Below are 20966 nucleotides of genomic sequence, written 5' to 3' on the forward strand. Positions count from 1 at the left end.
AAATAATCAAAAGCAAACATATATGACAATAGATATCACTAATAAAGATATAATAGAGACAACAACAATAAAGTAAAAAAAAATAGAAACAAATCACAATAATTATATCTATCATCAAACAAAGTAGATTAAAACTATCATATCTTTTAAAATAATCAATTAAAATAATCAAAAGCAAATATATATGACAATAGATGTCACTAATAAAAGATATGATGGAGACAACAACAATAAAGTAAAAAAATAATAGAAACAAATCACAATAATTATATCTATCATAAAATAAAGTAGATTAAAACTATCATATATTTTTAACAACAATTAAAATAATTAAAAGCAAATATATATGACAATAGATGTCACTAATAAAATATATGATGGAGACAACAACAATAAAGTAAAAAAATAATAGAAACAAATCACAATAATTATATCTATCATAAAATAAAGTAGATTAAAACTATCATATCTTTTAAAACAATCAATTAAAATAATCAAAAACAAATATATATGACAATAGATGTCACTAATAAAAGATATGATGGAGACAACAACAATAAAGTAAAAAAAATAATAGAAACAAATCACAATAATTATATCTACCATAAAATAAAGTAGATCTATAAACAAAAAAAAAAAGTAAAAACAACAATGAAGAAAAAAAAATAATAAAACAAAGGAGAGATAGAGTTGTTACTTGTTAGTTTCTTACCGGATTTACCATCGCGATAGCTAGTTGTTGTTTTCCGAAGATGGAGCTACTCCGGAGATTATTGATTTAACACTATTGGACTTTGTTTTAACTTGCAAAATATAACGTAAAATATAAACTTAATGGAGAAAGTGGTGTGTTTGTGAGGAAGGAAAAAGAGAAGATAATAGAGAGAGTAGTATGTGTTAGTCTTCTTTTGAAAGAAGAAAAAAAAACAAGATTGTTTTCCTTTTTCTTTATGTAGGATTAGTGAAAAGGAGATGGATGATTGGAATCAATATTCTAAATTAATAACCAATGAAGTAAATAATAATATTATTTATATAATAATAACAATAATAAAATTTTAAATATTATACCAAATGTAAGCTCAAACATACAATAAATAAAAATTTAAAGAATACACATTTAGTTAAATAGCAATCGAAAAATGGGTTATAGGTCGGTCAAAATTGAATGTCAACACTAATTTACGAAATAATTAATTAAAATAAAATATGTTTGAGATTATTTTTGAATAATGATAAAAAGTAATAAATTATTATATATAACTATATATATCATTCAAAAATTATAAAATGACAAAGTTATTTTAAAGTATTTAAAATATATTTTTTGGATTTTTAAAAGATTAATTATTTCAAATTGTTTAAAATTGGAGAAGCTCGATGATTAATTTGCATTGTGGATGATCGATGTCAACATGGATAAGAATCCTATTATTTACGAAACTAAGAATGCTTATTCATAAATTATAAAAAAAATGAGAAAACAAATTCATGAAAATGCTAAAAATAAGGATACTTATAAATAAATAAAAAAAACTAAAAAAAAATGTGTAAAAACAAATATTATATTTTGTGTTCTTTAACGATCAAGTAGCCTGAAGACGTTAATTTTGAGTACAGAGAGCCAAAATTGGGTGTCAATACTCAGGGTTCGGGAAAGGACCCGATCATAAAGGTCTATTATACGCAACTTTATCTTGCATTTCTGCCAGAGGCTATTTTGAATGTTTGAATCCGTGACCTCCTAGTCACATGTGTGGTTAAAGTCGTTAATTAACTTGTATGTGGCTTTTTTAGTCATTTTGATTTCGTGTTGAATTTTGGTTGGCCCAATTGCCCAAAATTAAGTTAATTCATCTGCATGCTTTTTGCTATATATGTCTGTGGTTACCCTTTTGCCCTTTGACACAATTATATATATTTCAAGTGGATCCAATTCTCATAATAATTATAATGTGTGGCTGATAATTTATTATATTTTTAATTTGCACATTTCCCCAAGGTATTTAATTTCAAAGGAGCATTGGGAGTCTCATTATGAAGCTTCTTATACATAAAATTCCTTCTCTATGTCCACTATATTAAAATAGATATTTATTCAATTTAAAAGTATAAAAATAATTTATCACTTATTTTTTAAATTTATCTTTATTATTAGTTATAGTCATTTTTAATACATTTTTCAATGTATTAAATTTATATATTCAAAAAGTGATATAGTAAAATTAACATGTTATTTCTTGCTCTTTAAAAATATGCCAAATTAATTCTAAAAAGAAGTAAAAATAAAAAAAGGAAATAAAACATATATTTTAAATTTGATTATTATATTAAAAATTACTAATTCTGAATTTCGGCGAACTTAATTTTCGAGTTCATACATTTAAATCATTTATTACCAATTATACTATGCTTAAAAAGTATCCAATTTCATAAAAACCTTTTAAACTGTGACGATGCTCTTATAAAAAACATAGATTAAGCATAGTGTAGAAAAATTCATAAAACACACAAAATTTAAAGGTTATTAAAATAATAAATCCTAACTATTATACTTTGGGGGGAAAGGGTAAAAGAAAAGGGTCCCTATTATATTTTTAGGCGGGTCATCTTTTTGCAATTTTAGTTAGAAATAAAAATTTCATGTAAATAAATTTTATTTTTTAAAAAAATCAATTAAATAAGTTGAGTGACTTTGTAAGTAAAACGCTTATGTTGAGTGATTTTTGAGTTAAAAATCAAAGTTGAGTGATTTTCTGAGAAAAAAATCTATAATTGAGTGCAGTGGCGGAATCAGAAATTTTATGAAGGGGGTTCAAAAAAAATTAAACACGCTAATCAGAAAAAAAAATATGCTTATTAGGATTCGAACCCGCGAGCTGAAACAAGCTAAGACAAAATATTGAACCTCATTTGCCACTGAGCTAGTCATTTGGCTTATGCTTAAGGGGTTCAATGTTAAATATATACACATAAATTAAAAAAATTATCTTATATATACAGTGTAATTTTTTAACGGAGGGGGTTCGGATGAAACCCCTCACTTGCACATGGGTCCGCCCCTGATTGAGTGACTTTCGAGTTAAAAACCAAAATTAAGTGACTTTCTGAGAAAAGAATTCATAATTGAATGATCGTATGAAATATTACTTCCACAAATTATTATTATTTTTAAATAAATGAGCTAAAATTTAAAATTATGGCACAAAAATATCATATTTACACAAATAAAAATATACCATCTAAAGATCATAAATGTCAAGTCCGTGCCCTACACAGGCAATACTTATCTAGTACTATAATATATATGAATAGCAACAGAATGTCTATTTCTCTCTTTTGATCATTTTTTTAATTTTAATTTTTCATCTGATATGTTTCAATCACAAAATTAAAGGACATAATTTAGTACAATTTACATACAGTTAGTTTTGGATCACAACCTTCAAAAATTTTCTTTACTTTTTTTTTAAAATATTTTGTGTCAAGTCAAATCAGACAAATAGATTAAAACATAGATAGTATTTAATTATATAATAAAACAGTTAATTATTCGTATACAATTATATGACAACTATTTTTTGGAAGAGAAGACGCAAAAGATATTAAAATTCATTTATTAAGGGTGAAGTCATCAAAAGAAAAGCTGTTAGTATTTCTAACGAAACGTAATTTTTACCAACGGGTGATGGGATATATAGATTCTTGTCCAGCTGGATTCCTTTAATGAAAGAATTTTGTTATGGAATGAAATACATAACAGTCACAAAATGTTATTAATTAAGTAATTCCGCTAAACTTACGTAAAAATTTCCAAATATTGTACAAGTATGTAGTAGTAAGGAAACGATCTAGACTAGATTAAACCTTCTGAAATTAAAACCAAAAAAATTGAAAAAAAGTATTCTCCACCATATTGATTTCAAGTGGTTGTCATCTATGTTGTTCGGACTTTTCAAATATGTCGTCGAATGTGTCAAATTCTCCACAATAGTGATACGTATGCAGAAGTATTTTTGAAATCCGCACAACCTAGCTAAATTGTTATTAACACATTCATTTTCAGTTCATAATTAATCACTTGATGTGTCATACATTAACCACAGAGTTTTTTCATTATAGGCTACATATAAATGAATTATAGTAAAGATAGGTAGTTGGAAATTTTACTTTGATGGCACGACTAATCAAAATGCGTGCGGAGTTGTGTTTTTTCCTTAGTGAATAATAATGCACACTGTTAGTCTTCTTCCTTGGGAAGAAAAGATCGAAAATGTGTCCATTACTTGGTCCAAGGACTAGAGACACTAGGAGGCCAACCCGTGAAAGAGTGCAAAAAGGCAAAAAAGTAACAAAATCAACTTCACATTTTACATCACCTTTTACTTCCTTTTTTAACAACCAAACAAAAATCCTTTCTCAAGAATTCTCATATTTCTCCTACTAAAGAATCTCATTATATATACATACACAACACAAAAAAGCAAAAGCAAAAGGTCCCCACTTTTGCACTTATTCATTCTATCTTCTTCATATTTCTCCATTCACACAATTGAATTATTAGATGACCATAAATTATCAACATTGAAAAAAAAGAAAAGAAAAAATCATGGCTAAAAAGCCTTGTAGTTCTTTGTCATGTCAAGTCATCTCATTTTTCATCAGGTTATTGCAATTGATCATTCCTAGCCATGAACAGGTGCAACTAACACCACCTCCATTGCCAATTCTCCCATTACCAAATTATGCTCAACTAAAATGGCAACAAAGGGAACTCATCATGTTCCTACATTTTGGTGTCAACACGTTCACGGATAGAGAATGGGGCACCGGGGATGAAAATCCTGCGATTTTCAACCCTACCAGCCTAGATGCCAACCAATGGGTTGACACCGCGGTTCAAGCAGGAGTATCGCTAGTGATACTCACTGCTAAACACCACGATGGTTTCTGCTTGTGGCCTTCTAAATATACTGATCATTCAGTTATAAAAAGTCCTTGGAAAAATGGCCAAGGAGATGTGCTTCGAGAATTTGTCGATGCGGCTAAGGCTCGTGGCGTGGACGTTGGTTTGTACCTTTCGCCATGGGATCGACATGATAACAGTTATGGCTTAAATAAGGAGTACAATGAACATTATTTGGCTCAACTACAAGAACTTCTCAATAAGTAACATCTTTTCTCCCCTTACATGATACTCCCTCTAATTCCACGTTAGTTGAATTGCTAAGGTAATACACACATATTAAAAAAAATCATTCAAGAACAAAATTTGAATCATATTTTTCTTTATTACCTTTTTGTTTAATCAATCTCATAAAGAAGATTAAATGTGGAATCATAAATACAAAAAATCCTTTATTAGTTTAACTCCTAGAAAATTACAAAACTTCATTAATGAAAAGGGTAAAAATGGAAAAAGTTTCAAACATTTTTTTTGAACTTTGAATAATTCAACTATTTTGATCAATGAAAAAAATTCTAAAAATTCAGTTAATATGAAATAGAGGGAGTATGTTATAATACATGTAACACAAAAAAAGGAAGAAAATAATTTACTCATGTATACATGCCTACTTTAGTATATTGGGTATAATTTATCTTATTTTTCAGGGAGTTAAATTCTATGTATTGTCACAATCTAATCATTTATTAGATAATTATAGGTGAATCTTTTGATAAATATAACTCCTCCGTCTAAATTTCTGTGATACTATTTATTTTTAGTCAGTTAAAAAAAAATTATATGGTTATAATTTTGTTAACTTTTAACTTCTAATTTTCTCTTAATAAAAGGATTTTATTTTTTTTATAACACAAATTTCAAAAGTCTTTGTTTCATTTTTAAGTCTCATGTCCAGATAAACACATCACATAAATTGAAATGGAGAAATTAATAATTGATTGATACGCTATTTGGTAAAGATGATAACCAACATGTGTATAGTGTATATAACTCAAAAAGAACCTTTTGCAAGTTGCTAATCTAACTTTTATGTATGATTAGTTATGTTGTTATGTGATAGTACAGTGCAATTTCTTTTATAAGGTAAAAAACGATAATTTTCTTTTTTAATGGTTGAAATTAAAGATATGGAGATGTTAAAGAGATATGGTTTGATGGAGCAAAAGGTTCGAATGCACCAAACATGACTTACTACTTCGATGATTGGTTTGCAATGGTGAAGGAATTGCAGAGCGCAATCAACATATTTTCCGATGCCGGACCGGGGGTCAGATGGGTCGGAAATGAGTATGGATTCGCCGGAAACACAAGTTGGTCCACCATCAATCGAACATTGTTGTCTATTGGCGGTAGCAACGTTGAGTACGTACACTTTATTTTTTTCCAATCTAAGCTAAAATACATTATTTTCCTTAATATTATTATTTGTGCTAGCTGTATTTATTAATCATGTAGCCAGTTTGTAAAAGGAAAAGACGTAACTAGAAAACAGTACTAAGTTGCCTATATATACATGTCAATCACCCAATCATGAAAAACAAGAAGATAACATGTCAATCAGAGGGGTACTAGATAGTGGCTCTCCCAAGGTGCAAAATTTAAGAAAAAGGAAAGAGTTTTGGAAGTTGTGATTTTAAAGTTGTGTAATAATAAAAAGGGACAATTTCAAATATATATATACAATTAACTAATTAATTTACAATAAATATAGTAATACTTTATTTACATAAAAAAAATAGCCAAAATTACATTGGGCTGCCCTTTTTTATACAATATAGATTACTTATACATGAGTTACATACTGAATATACATTATGATACATTTAAAAATTAAATATAGCTTGATTATACATAAAATATACACTAACTATACATGCCTATACAACGAATGACCATTTTTTTATAATTACTTTGGTTGAATGGCCAATAAGTGTAATTTGCCCTAATAAAAATCATGTCATTTATAAGAGTTAATTATAATAATAACATATTTAGTGTAGTCCACGAGTATGATATGGAGAGAATAGTGTGTAGTACTCAACCTGTTTTCCTATCTTGTGAAAATAGAGATATGTTGTTTTTGATGGACCATCGACCTAAGTATGGGATATATAAAAAAATCAATATGAAAAGGAAGTTCAGTAGTAAAAAAGTCACTGAAAATAATAGAGAAAGAACAATAACAATAACAAATAATATGATAACCTAATCAAAAGATAATAAAAACAATAGGTAGTACACAAAAATCAAAGAATAAAATAGTAAGAGAGTGGTAATACTAATAGAAGGAAAATCTAGAGTCATTAAGGGTAAATTAATGAAAAATAAAAGTTGCTAAATTGTTTTCAAATATAAAAAAAATGTGTCATCCTTTTTAACCCTTAATGTTGTCCTAAACATCACGAAACTTATAAGTAGTGTCAAGGAGGTTCAACCTTGTTCAAAAAATTATAAGCAATTTTTATTTTATTTTATGTGAGTAGTTAAATCCCTTGGTAGGAAGAAAAAAATTCAAGTATAGTAGTAAAAGGGATTCAAAATTGCTGTTAAGTCATATGTTGAAATTACAATTGTGATGTTTTTGAATTTGTTTGAATGATGTTATATAAATTTCTGGTTTTGCAATGCAGTTATCTCAACAGTGGAGACCCAAAAGGGACAGATTGGGTACCACCAGAATGTGATGTATCGATTCGACCAGGATGGTTTTGGCATAAATCACAAGAACCAAAGGACCTAAGCGACTTGCTCCAAATTTACTACAATTCCATCGGCCGTAATTGCGTATTGCTACTTAACGTGCCTCCTAACACACATGGATTAATATCCGACAGCGACGTGCAAAGACTCAAAGAATTTAGAAGTGCAATTGACACAATTTTCTCCACCAATTTAGCCAACAAATGTTCAATCAAAGCAAGTAGTCAGAGGGGAGGTAAAAATGGAGGTTTTGAACCCCAAAACGTGTTAGACAATGACCATTTGTGGACATATTGGGCACCAAGAGATGATAAAGACGAACACTGGATTGAGTTCAAAACAATGAGTAATAAGCCGTTGAGGTTTAATGTGGTAAGGATTCAAGAAGCAATTGGGCTAGGACAAAGGATAACAATGCATGAAATTTATGTAGATGGGACGAAAATTGCTAATGGAACCACAATAGGATACAAGAAGCTTCACAGGCTAGAAAAAGGGATGGTGAATAATGCTTATAGTGTGATGGTAAAGATAATTGGATCAAGGGGAACCCCTTTGATTTCATCAATTGGTCTCCATTTTGATCCCTTTTGGAATCCAAATGAACAGATAGCCACATGATGATATATATGATGGTCCACATGTTGGTTTATATCTTTTGCCTAATTCTTGTCTCTGTGTAGACTTCTATAAATTAGAAACACAGGATGTGATAATAAAGTGTTCAAGTTGCTAATTCTAGTACACTTTGTATATGCAGCTGACCTGCTATGATAATTAAGGCGGATTAACCAAAACGCCCAGATACTTAATCTTCTCCAACTTCTAATGAATCAAGATAGCTATTTGACGCCAGAAAACCATATTTTCCTTTCTCCATTTTATACATGCCCATATAAGAAAGTTTTATTATAATATTTTTTTATCTTTTCATGACCTATATTTTAAGCAAGAACAATTAAAAACCTTGAAACGATGGGTTTTTTAAGGTATATATGACAAAAAATGTTTTTCAATTTTCTAATGTTTGATTGATCAATATTTTTTTGGAAAACATTTCTACGGAAAAACAAATTCTTTAAAATGAGGAAAATGACTTTCGTAATGAAGTAGACAAATTAAGTTCTATAAGTTACATTCCAAGTTCATTATCGGTCCTCCCCAATCCCCACCCATCCAACGCCCTCATCCCTTGACCATTCCACCCTCCTAATGTACTTATGCTAACTACACATAAATACTTTTGTTGTTATGAGCTGGTGGCTTCACAAGTACCACACAGAAGCTCACAAACTTATCTTTCACTCCACCCCAATATTTATATGTTGGAATTTGTGGAAGAATAGGTGCGCGAGCAAATACGGGGGAAAGAATTCTAGCCTGGCGAGAGTGAAATTTGCCGTTTTCAAAGACATCTCTAATCTACTTAGAATCGCGTACCCCTATATCCATTGGCCTTCGAACTGGATCCACACTATTTCCTACATAGATAAGTGTGCTCATGAAATTAAGATCACCCAAGTCTCGTGGACTAAACCACAACTCGGTTTCGTTAAGCTGAACACTGACGGAAGCGCGTTGGGTAATCCAGGGGCAATTGGGGGGGGGGTGGCATCTTAAGAGATCATATGGGTAGATTCATCTTCGCCTACGCCATACCGTTAGGGGAGGGAACCAACAATCAAGCCGAACTAGAGGCGGCAGTTTATGGGCTTAAATGGTGCATTCAACAGGGCTTTCATCACGTTATCCTAGAAGTCGACTCGGAGTTGATCACTAAATGGATCAATCATCAGACGAAACCTCCGTGGAGCCTTCACCGGATAACTCATGACCTTGTTGATATTTCCGAATTATTTGTTTTCTTTTCTTGCAAGCATGTATACAGGGAGGCAAACTTCACTGCGGATGCTCTCTCCAAGCACAGTCACACTCTTACCACTCCAGGCCACTACACCACCCTACAGCAGCTACCTCGGGGTACACGAGGATACTACATGCTACATAGAGCCGGCCTACCTAGCTTTAGACGGAGGAAGACCAAAGGATTAAGAAGCCTCCATGATCTACTACTAGTGTTGCAGCATTGCATTGAGCGCCCAATTGCAGTGTTTGTCTCCATGCTATATTTTTAGCCATGTTATTTGATGATCCTCGTTGACGCTAAAATTTTGTTGTATATAGCTTTTATGAGGATTCATCCCCAGTTTTATTTAGATTTTTCCTTTATTTTATGTAAAGGGCGAGTCTCCCTTATTTATGCTTTCCTAGTTTTTGTGTATCGAGAGGAGTCCTCTTCTTTAGGTGCATAGTTTCTAGGTTTCCTTTTCGTGTGTTTGTATCGGGGATGAGTTGGCTGACCTTAGTAGGATGACCGACTTATGAACCACCATAGGATTGGAGGTTAGGTTTATGTCCCCCTCCGTGTATTTTTCTGTTTTATGTATAATAAGGCTTGGGGGTGTGCGGCTCAACCCCTGGCTGTGCACGAGAGGTGGGAGCCTCGTGTAGGGTCTGTTCCCGTTAAAAAAAAAAAAAAAAAAAAAACATAAATACTTTTGAATTTTTTTTTTTTTTACTTTCTTACCAAACACTAAAACATAAGTTAAAAAATCACTTATTTTTCAAAAAATCATTTTTCATGAAAAACATTTTCCTTTCCTACCAACACACCCCAAAAGGAAAAGGAAATTAGTCAAGTAAGTTAGAGGTACAAAGAGAGTTTTTATTGTTTCAACTTCTCTTTCTTTTCCTTTATTATACAAACGAGAATCTTTATGTGTCCAAAATGTAGTAGTGGTGGGGTGACCACCATGCATGCACCAACTTGGGCCGTTCCTTTATCAGTGGTCTGTACAGTGATCAATCATGCATGTATTGTGAACAAGACAACTCTATAGCTATCTCTATAACACATTTTCCCATTCAAAAAGTGAAATTATAAAGAACAAAAGTGACAAGTTCATACTACAAGGTCTCAGTTTCTCGAGATAAGATTGTAAACTTAAGTGTTTGGGTCTAACTTTACTTCAAAAGTTAGGTGTTAGAAAATTAAAAAAGTTTTATATGGTGATTATTAATGCGATGTGTGGTCTTTTTATAAGTCTAGAACAATCCTGCTACTAAATGCGAGGTGTTGAAAAATAAAAAAAAAATTACATTAATAATTAATGAGATGAATGATTTCCTTATAAGACTTGAACAATCCTCCTACTAAATGCAGGATATTGCAAAAATAAAAATATCCCGCATCGATAATTAATGAAATGAATAATTTCCTTATAAGGCTAGCACAATTCCCATTATTTGAGCTAGTGAATTAGGCCCAAAATGCGGTAAGTATATTGAAGTTGTGAAATGAGAAATAAAGAAGTGAAAAAAATTAATATGTAGAAAATATATATATTTGAGAAACAATTTTTTTTTTAACAGTAATAAGAAAATTAGAAATACAATAAATTAAAAAGAATAGAAATTAAAATTAGAACAAATATGGCAAGAAAATTAAAAATAACCTTGTAATTTCCAACTCCCTTTTGAGAAATAATGAAGGGTCGAATCCCCGCACCCCACCCCACCCCACGCCCGCCCCCACCGACGAAATTATTCGTAATTACATGTTAGTAAGTACTCTTATCGTCCATTATTATTCGTTCATATTTGATATTGATGCGTCCTTAAGAAATACTTCTCCTTTTAAATTTGTTTATTCTCATTTAACTTGACATGAATTTTTTTTTTTTTTAAAAAAAATTGTGGTCTTAAATATATAAACGTATCAAAATGTCTTTTAATTTTGAATGTTGAAAGTTGAAATTAAAAAATTTGTTAAAAAAAGAAAGATGCATTCTTTTTTAAACGACTAAAAATGAAAGTAAGACAAATAAATTGAAACGAAGTGGATAATTAATAAAATGATAAGTTTACTGTATTATTTTTTAAATACAATAAATTCAACATGTTGAAAAATGACTTAATAATAAGCGGAATGACCTGGGAGTCTCTTATACTTGACTTGGATTGTCATTTGGACCATTCTACTCATGACTTTGCCAAGTGAACATTTAAAGTTATTAAAACACTTTATTTTAAATCTCTCTGAATATGAGTGTCTCTCAATCGTTCTGATGTGGATAACACATCACTATCCACACCAGATAAAATTTCCCATATCATTACAAAAATAATTTTTTTAAAAAGGAAAATCTCAAATTCTCCCCAATAAAGCCTTATGAAACTAATTTGCCGGAAAAACATTCTCTCCGGCCACTATACTAAAAAATAGTACTTGCTAAGGGCAATCAATGCCAAAAAATCGATGCCCACGACTTGTTTGGATGGAAAATCCATTATCAAAACTAAAATTAGAGTAAAAAATTTCTTCCCTTTCTTTTCTGATTTTTTAATTAACTAGAATAAATTTTAGTATTTCCAAAACTTCCATTTTTTTCTACTCTTCAAAGCTTTTTCATCCATATATTTTGCTATTTAAATTTTATTTTCTCTTCTTTGTTTCTTTTTTCTTTTCTCCTCTTATAAATCTTTTGTGCTGAAGAGGAATAGAGAGAAGATGGGGAGAGATTGAAGAAGAAGTGAGAGAGGGAGGAAAGGGGGGGGGGGGGGGAGGAGGCAACAACAGGAGCAGCGGCGGCAGCAATAAGAAGAAGAGGAGATACAATAAATGGGGATGGGGTGGATATTTTCTTTCCTTTTTATGGTTATATTTATTTTTTTAATAATTTTAAATTTTTTAAAATTAAAATTAATATCTTTACTCGCCTTTAAATGCGGTAGTCACGTATTTAATTTGATTTAGCAAAATAAATGTCATATAAGCTTAGTCAATAGTTCGAGGGATTTAAAATAAGGTGTTTTAATAACTTTAAGTGTTCACTTGGCAAAATCGTAAGTAGAAAGGTCTAAGTGACAATTCGAGTCAAGTTATTCCACCTTAATAATAAGATAAAATTTGAAACTAAATAATAAATTATTTTTTAAATTTTTAAAATTTGATAAATAAAAATGAACAATAACAATATATCTAATGAAATCCATGAATAGTGATCTGAAATATATAGTGTATAATTATACTCCTATCTTGTGAACGTAGAGAGATTATTTTTGAAGAACACTTATATTGTTATACTAAAAGTAGTACAAGAATATATAAAATTGGACAGAGTGAATATTAACCAAATAACTATGTCAAACAGTATGACTGTGCCGAATTTTAACTACGCGGTAAATAGACATGCCCTACATATGCAGTCACGATGGAGAATTCACTTTGAAAGGAGGTTTCCAAATAATGAATATGGAGTATTAAGTAGCCGTATTGTTCTGGTGCCCCAATCTGTAGGAAGCATGAAGATGGAGGGCCCCGTCAATGCGAAGTGTGAGCATGGTTCTGTATGTAACTCTTCTCTTTTCATCACTCATCTTAAATCTAAAGGTGCCCAGCAGCACTGCTGAAAAGATCTTCATCTGCCTGTAAGCAAATTCCTTCCCTAGACAAATTCTCGGCCCAGCCTGCAAGTTTCAAAACTCTTTCTTTCTTAAAAGTTTGTTGTCAGTCAAACTAGATTATGTAATTTGGGACGGATGGAGTATTTAAGCTTTCTGTTATGGAATTAATCAAGCACAGTTGTTCATTGGTAAATAATTATCCAACAGTTATAGCAGCTTTATATATGCCAAACACATTCATATTATTCGTAAATATAATTAATTTACTCGTGAATGGAGTCTTATATCTGGTTTGAGTCATTCAAGTTCTAGTTGTACCATTTACGAGTGCTAAACCGGTGATTTCCCTGCCAAAATCATGTACAATACACAAACACTATTGCTCTACACCCCAGACCTCAATTCGATGACAGAGTTTATGTTAATGAGCATACATTGGTTCACCATAAACTGCAAAAATTTGTTTGAGCTACTGTCAAATTCAACGACAAGACTGTGTTTTCCTTCTTTCTTAGACAATCGCCTTTTATTTTGGGTTTCTCAATTTGTAGATAGGAATGAAGTTTTTCGGGGAGAGAATGGGAGGTTGGGATGATCAGGGTTGAAGGGGTGTTCAATGAAGAAGCATCTCATGTGATTGTCACATGCACATGAGCTGTGGCGTTAAAAGTAAACAGATGTTAGGAAGGAGATTACAAGTTTTTCTCATAATTTTACCATTTTTCAATCATAATATTTTAAGGCTGTAAACCTTGACAATTAATTTATTTCTTTGTCAAAGTTGGATGGAAAAAACTATTTCTGTTTGGTGAAACCAAGCTCCTTCCTAAAAGTTTTAACTATATTTGTTAAGATGGTAAGGTTCTGTGGTACCTGAAAGGCTGTGAATTTAAAGGGACTTTCTTGCCGAAAGAAACCGTTTTCATCGAACCATCTCTCTGGCCGGAAATCCTCTGCATCATCACCCCATAAAGATTTCATCCTGCCCATAGCCCATGGTTGATATGCAACAGCATCCCCTTTCCTTACTCTGAACCCATCAGGGAAAGTGTCATCTGATAAACAAACTTTGCCATCCTGCATTGAGAAAAAATTCAATATCAAGACGTATATGCATGAAGCAGTGGCCTAATAGGCATCTAATTTATGTATTAAGAATTCATCTGTAAGCATTGGTCTAATAGGCATATAAACCTAGATATTTGTGAATACTATATAATTCTCACTACATGTATGTATTACCACAGGAACTGCAGGGTATAATCTGAGTGTCTCGGTTAATGATGCATGAAGATACTGCATTTTATCCAGTGCATCATCAGTGATGCTTTTAGCTATCTCATCGATACTCGAATTCTGGTTTATTCCGGTTGCTTTCCTGACTTCCTCTGCAATTTTTTCTTGTAGGAGAGGGTGCTTGCACATCATATAGAAGAACCAGGAAAGTGTGCTAGCTGTAGTGTCCTTGCCAGCAATTATAAAGCTAAGGATTATGTCCTTAAGGTACTTTGGATCCGTTTTGTTCATTTCCAGAAACCTAGACAGAATGTCTGATTTCTTCATCTGCCAATTGTGTAAAAATTCAAAAACATCATCTGGTGCTCTTGCTCAAGGGAAATAAGTTAGAAGGTTATCTGCTTGAACTTACCACCCTGCTGTCATCTCGTGATTTGCTCATCTGTTCTGTCTTGTTTCTGATAATCTTATATACAAATTCATCAACCACTTTAATACACTTCTTCATCTTTGCTTCTGACCCAATGTTTAGAAATCTTTTCACTTTCCAAAATATATCAACGTAGCGATAAAGAGTTACTGCACTAGCTTCATCAAAAGAATTGGAAAAGAGAATGCCTTCTTCAGTTGTAGTGTCTAGATCCACACCTAGTAAAATCTTGAATACTGTCTCCAGTGTTGATTTCGTAAATAAGTCCTGCCAAATGGAAGAGTTGGCTTATTAACTTGTTAATTAACTGCAGAGCAAACCGAAGTTACATACTTGAATTTCTGTTTCTTGATTTGAGGTCACAGCTTCAGATACTTTCTGAGCAAGTTTAACTGCACTAATTCTGAAAACTGCACTACTGAAGTCCCTCAAATTTTTGGTGGAGAATTCATAACTTGATATCTTCCGTTGGTTTCTCCACTTCTCTCCATCAACTGTGAAGATCCCATCACCCAGAAGATCATTCAATTTGCTGTAATGGTGCCAACCCTGCAAAGTTTTAGGGTGAGAAACTAGGATTTTTTTTTTCTAATCTCCTTTGCTTCTTAAGGGAAATAAACAAGTTGGGAGATATGACTTACCACAGAAAAGTAATTAAGCATCACAAAAGAGTTTCAAAACTAACAAAAAAGTGACACCAATCTTAATAACTTGGACAATTTTGAGATTAGTGTTAATAACACATTTTAAAACCTCCAAGTTTTATTATTTACTCAATAATCCTACCTTCCCCGCCCCACCCCTTCTGCCGCTACTGTCACCACCACCTCTGCTACTGCTACCACCAGCTCCTCCTCTTATGCTACTACCACCACATCCTCCTCTTACTCCTCCACCACGATCACCACCCCCTCCTCCTATGCTACTACTATAGAGTTTAATTAATAGGTTGAATGAGAAATGGAGGGAAAAGAAATGGAGGAAAAAATGATTTGTTCTCTCTTGCTTTATGAAATAAGCATTTGTCCCACATGGGTGGTGGAAAGAAAAAGTCTCTACTTAAAAGTAGAAACACTCCTTAATATGATTGATTGATAATCTTTTTGGACCAAATTTCCTTTAATTTTTTAATTAATATTATTTATTTATTTAATTAATTAATTAAAAATTCTAACCCGTGACCTGACCCGTTTCTTTCTTTCCTGAATTAATTTAAAATATTTCCCTCCATTTTTCCAATGGAATTTTTCTGAAAGGTTGCAACCTTGTCTGAAAAGTTGCAAACCTTTGGCAAACCTTTTCCCAATAGATACCTTTTCAAAAAGGATGCAAACAAGCTATATATATCGGTTAATCCTCATAATTGTTCCTTACAGAAAAAAAAAATCTGATACACATCTTCTTCTTCTTCTTTTCTGCACTTCTAAAAAGCTCGTGTGATATACTGCCTTCGAGTGGTTCGAAGTCACTATAATTTGCTGTACCGCTATTCTGGTGAGTAAATCGTTCTATCCTGGAAGGAAACATTCCAAAACCTTGGATACATTGAGGGAAATAATTTCCTTAAGGACACACTGTGCATTCAGTGGGCTCGGTTTATTGTTCTTACATAATTTTTCCAAACATTGTTCTTATTTTCTGTTATAGTTCTGTCTTTTATTTCAAAATTTATTGTTGTTGTTTCATTATTTGTTTTCAATACAGTTTACTAACAACTACCACCTCATCCTCCTCTTACTCCTCCACCACCACTACTTCCTCCTCTGCTACTATCACCATCTTCTCCTCTTACTCCACTACCATCACCACCACCTCCTACTCCAACACCATCAACACCACCTCCTCCTTTGACTCATTTTTGCTTACGAGGAAGGGAATTAGAGAAAAAAGGTCTTTCATGTGCTAAGGTGCATCAAGAATTAATGTAGCATTTAAACTTCTCTCAGATATAACATCCAGAAATGAAACGCCGAAAACGAAGGAAGATTTTGGGTTGGGGGTAAGCATGAGCATAAGCATAACATGTTACCTTGCCATAGTTGGGGAAATTGGTCTTTAGAATATACTCAACATTAGCAGGATCCGAAGTGTAAATCTCACTTTGGAAAAGATTAAGTATCCTATAGGTCTTGTATTTGCTTGCCATTTCTTTCATGTAATCAAACAGCCTGTTGAAATTCAGCATATGATCGATGAGTGTACCAGCGACAGGATGGTACTTTCCCTTGTGGAAGACAAGTTTGAACACACATGCTGCTGCTAAAATGACACAAAATGTTGTTATTGTTAGACTAGTAGGAACAGATAGAACATTCATCTCTTTTTTTTCAGGGTGAATGACAATGTTAAGAAGAAATTAAGAACAGGACGGATATATAAACTTATCCAAGCAACAGTTAGCTATCCGTCATTGTTATTACTTACGTGTATAATGACTCCACAATAGTTAAGAATAGGAAAAGGACAGAAAAAAAGACACTAATAGCCTACTTGAAAGTCTTCCAGAATCGATTTATTTGGAAAGATGCTATTTATTACAAGTTCAATTTGAAAAGTATATGCGAGATGATAGTAATTTGTATTTGGCAAATCAATTTGAAGAATAATTTTGCAATATTAAAGCAGTACTTTGGGCTTGTGCGATGCTTCAAAAGTTCTTTCGGAGAAAAGCTATTTTTTTAGCTTTTAAATAATATTTTTTGTTGTTACTACTTAAAAACACTTATTTTTTTTCTAAAAACTTGGCCAAACACTTTGATTTTTTTGATATAATCACTTTTTGAGAAAAAAACATTAATATTTGAGAAGTGGGTAACACCTCTCAAAAAGTGAAAATTTAGACTACAAACAAAAACACTTGTAGTAAGTAAAAGTTATATTAATAACCACTGGGAGAAATGTTACACAATTTTAGAAATGAAAAATAGATATAAGATTAAGCTTCTAACTTCACTTAGAGAAGTGTACTCAATTATCATCACATTATATAATATTTTAAATGTGAAATTACACATTTATATTTAAATATATATTTTTATTAATATAATATTATATTCGTTCTCTCTATCAAGAAAATATGAATTCAGGTTGAAAAACTCCTAATTACGCTACTGTTTCTACTTAATATATGGTTCATGATGTTGGCTTCTCAACAAACTCACTCAGAGATATGCTACCATAGGTTTTAGCATTCTGAAGAGATTGAACATTTAGGTCAGCCATACATATAGTGGTGAAGGGTTCAAATGAATTCTTTTTATTGGAAAATTGTATTGCTTGTATAGGTAAAAATAAAATAAAATTATGTATCTATATAATTTGTTACAATTCATTTTTACCATCAAAGCTTTCTATAACAATTATCATCTAGACTAATATTTCATTATAACATTTAAGTTTTGTAGAATTGAATTTTCATATTATGTTATAGCGAATCTCAGATTTCTAAAAGACGGGTGCATTATTAAAGAACAACAACACGGTCAGTGATATTCACAAAGTGAGTTTGGAGAGGGTAGAGTGTACGAGACCTTAGCTCTACCTCTTGAAGGTAGAAAAGTTATTTTCGAAAGACCCTCGACTCAACTGAAGCAAAACAAAGTACTAATTAAAAGAAAAGGTGGCAGTGAAGAAAAACATGAAAACTGATTAATAAGAAAGCAGCGCGGAGTATATATACAAAAAACTGTAACATCAACGATAAGATGTGATCACCTAGACATAATAAATAACATAGGATAACAGATATCAAAAACCAAACATGGGTGCGCTATTAAAGAAGGAAGAAAAAATTAAAAAAATACATCAACTAGAATTTGATCATTGTACCTCTAGGTAAATAACTTAGCTCTCAACAAATTGCACCACTAATAAGTCTTTATATAGCATAATGTCATGGTCTTAGACTTTCACTAAGACTTCCGTGCGGCACTTGACAACTTATTCACGAATCTTTCACGATCTTGTAAGCTCAAGTAAGCCTTTAAGACTAGATCGCTAAAGGAATGCTAAATAGTAAGAAAGACAAGAGAGCTTTTATGAAGAAGGCTTTTGTATTGCTTTGGAAGAATGCTTGATTGTTTGATGGTTTGCTACAAATGAATGCCCCCTCTATTTATACTACTCATAAGGGTCTCAAGTATAAATAAAAATTGCTATACAAGTCCCTCCATATTTACAAAGAAGTCCCTCTCTAGAATTCTCTACACACTCTAGAGAATTCTAAGTCTTTCAAGACTTCTCTACAAGCTTCTATAAGGATCTAGAGTCTTCCACTAACCTCTCCAAGACTCTAGATTCTTCTACCTTCTTCAAGATCAAATGGCGGGCCATAACACTCTCCCCCACCTGATGTGGCGACGACCGCGGCGCACTGCTGCTGCAAGAACTCTCGGATCTTGTCTTTGAACTGCCACAGGTCTTCATATCTCTTCCAGGTGGCCTCCTCCGGAGATTGTCCCTTCCAATGGACTAAGAACATAGCAGTGGCCTCGCTTGGCTTGGTAGTCCACAATGGCCTCGATGTATCGATCATGGGAGGCGGTGATTGTGAGTGGCGCCCAACTTGATTCTCCTCGGCTAGGATCATCCTTGTCCTCATGATACGGCTTGAGGACACTGGCATGGAAGACTGGATGAACCTTAAGATGCGGTGGTAGCTCCAACCTGTAAGAGATCTTGCCAACCTTGGCAACGATCCTGAACGGGCCCTCGTACTTTCGCATCAAGTTTTGATGCATGCCTCGCAACGCCTTGAATTGCCTGGGGTTGAACTTGACCAAGACCATGTCTCCAACTTGGTAATCCGTGGGACGACGCTTGCGGTCAGCAAACTTCTTCATCTTCTTTGCTGCCTTGTCCAAATAAGACTTGGCAGTGTCGAGCTGCTCCTCAAAGCCCTTGGCCATATGATAGGTGTCACGACCCAAGCCTAGGGCCTAAACGTGACATGGCGAATGAGGAACCCGAAAGTACCTCAAACAAGCCTCTTAGCATTCTTTTAGCCTTTCATAGGTAATGATGATAAATAAACAAGCGGAAATCATAATAAATCTTCAACTTACATATGTCCAACAATACCTCTAACTATTAGATTTAACGGGGCTAAGACAAGTCCCTAGCTCACCCTCAATCATAATAGAAGAAATTCCATAGTAAAATATCTTAACATATCATAAACTAGAAAGATAAAGGAGTATTGTTCCCGGAATATGGGAACTCACCAAAAGTAGTCTTCAATGGAATATCAACTAGCCACGTGGAGGAGAATGAGGAGGAGCACTGATCCCTACATGGTGGTATCATGTAGGCAAAAGAGTATGCGTTAGTACTTTGAATGTACTAAGTATGTAAGGATGCATGAACATTGAGAAAACATTAAAACATTTATGTAATATGGAACATAATTTAATGTATGCATAATAAATCATATATATCCTTTAAAACATTCATTTTGTGGGAAATTAACCATAACCGACATTTAAGACCATGCGAGCTATTACATGGAATCCAACATAACCCCCTACGTTGGCCGGGGAGACTACTTGCCAGGTAGAACTCCGTCAACTTCATTCATTTCTTTAACTTTAACTTTAAGGGCTATTTATGGATCCATTAGCCTAAGCCTACAAGGGCTCCTATGTTGGCACATAGTTAATGAGACAAGGGGTTGCTACTAGGATTCCCTTACCGAATCCCACCTCAATGCCTCATTCGGTGCTAAGTCAATCCCACGGAATAGTTTAATACTTCAAAATATTCATAGCATATAACTTAAGAATTCAAACATCATATTCGGTAGAATAGCTCATTAAAACATTTGATAATTCAAATATGCAAGAATTGTCCTTATTGCATAAAGAATCCATGATTCATATCATTTCATCATTCTTTCATTTCATAAGACTCCATTTTTTTATCATAGATATTACTTTCATAAATATTTATTTTGAGTCAAAGCTTTCAAGTCAAACTTTATTAAAAACATAGTAAAACTAGGTGGGTTCAAATCACTTCAACTTGCAAATATGTATGTAAATAAATATACATAAATACTTTAAAATCCATTTATTAAAAATCATGCTTTAAACAACCCATCATTAATTTCAAGAACCTTTAAAGAGATAAATAGAGAAATTACTTGCAAACCATCAATTTATACATATGAAA

General features: G+C 32.5%; 2 protein-coding genes across 2 annotated transcripts; one reads left to right on the plus strand and one right to left on the minus strand.

Annotated features, from left to right (window-relative positions):
* Nucleotides 1-4490: 4490 nt before the first annotated feature.
* On the plus strand, nt 4491-8407 carry LOC129895717 (alpha-L-fucosidase 1-like). The gene is made up of 3 exons (XM_055971469.1): nt 4491-5169; nt 6092-6328; nt 7597-8407. The coding sequence occupies exons 1-3, from the start codon at nt 4610-4612 to the stop codon at nt 8285-8287; spliced, it is 1488 nt and encodes a 495-aa protein (XP_055827444.1). The 5' UTR covers nt 4491-4609; the 3' UTR covers nt 8288-8407.
* Nucleotides 8408-12988: 4581 nt separating this feature from the next.
* On the minus strand, nt 12989-17418 carry LOC129896378 (cytochrome P450 704C1-like). The gene is made up of 6 exons (XM_055972259.1): nt 16828-17418; nt 15132-15347; nt 14781-15065; nt 14375-14695; nt 14006-14209; nt 12989-13195 (listed from the first exon to the last, which is right to left on the minus strand). The coding sequence occupies exons 1-6, from the start codon at nt 17113-17115 to the stop codon at nt 12989-12991; spliced, it is 1521 nt and encodes a 506-aa protein (XP_055828234.1). The 5' UTR covers nt 17116-17418.
* Nucleotides 17419-20966: the final 3548 nt, after the last annotated feature.

The sequence above is a fragment of the Solanum dulcamara genome, chromosome 7 (genome assembly GCF_947179165.1).
Source record: "Solanum dulcamara chromosome 7, daSolDulc1.2, whole genome shotgun sequence".
Lineage (NCBI taxonomy): Eukaryota > Viridiplantae > Streptophyta > Magnoliopsida > Solanales > Solanaceae > Solanum > Solanum dulcamara.

Bases quoted from the DNA above. Each gene is read 5' to 3' on its own strand.
- LOC129896378 (XM_055972259.1), bottom strand. From the start codon at position 17,115: ATGAATGTTCTATCTGTTCCTACTAGTCTAACAATAACAACATTTTGT. The intron at 15,348-16,827 runs GTAACATGTTAT...AAAACTTTGCAG, and splicing joins ATTTCCCCAACTATGGCAAG to GGTTGGCACCATTACAGCAA. The intron at 15,066-15,131 runs GTATGTAACTTC...TCCATTTGGCAG, and splicing joins ATCAAGAAACAGAAATTCAA to GACTTATTTACGAAATCAAC.
- LOC129895717 (XM_055971469.1), top strand. From the start codon at position 4,610: ATGGCTAAAAAGCCTTGTAGTTCTTTGTCATGTCAAGTCATCTCATTT. The intron at 5,170-6,091 runs GTAACATCTTTT...TTGAAATTAAAG, and splicing joins CTACAAGAACTTCTCAATAA to ATATGGAGATGTTAAAGAGA. The intron at 6,329-7,596 runs GTACGTACACTT...TTTGCAATGCAG, and splicing joins ATTGGCGGTAGCAACGTTGA to TTATCTCAACAGTGGAGACC.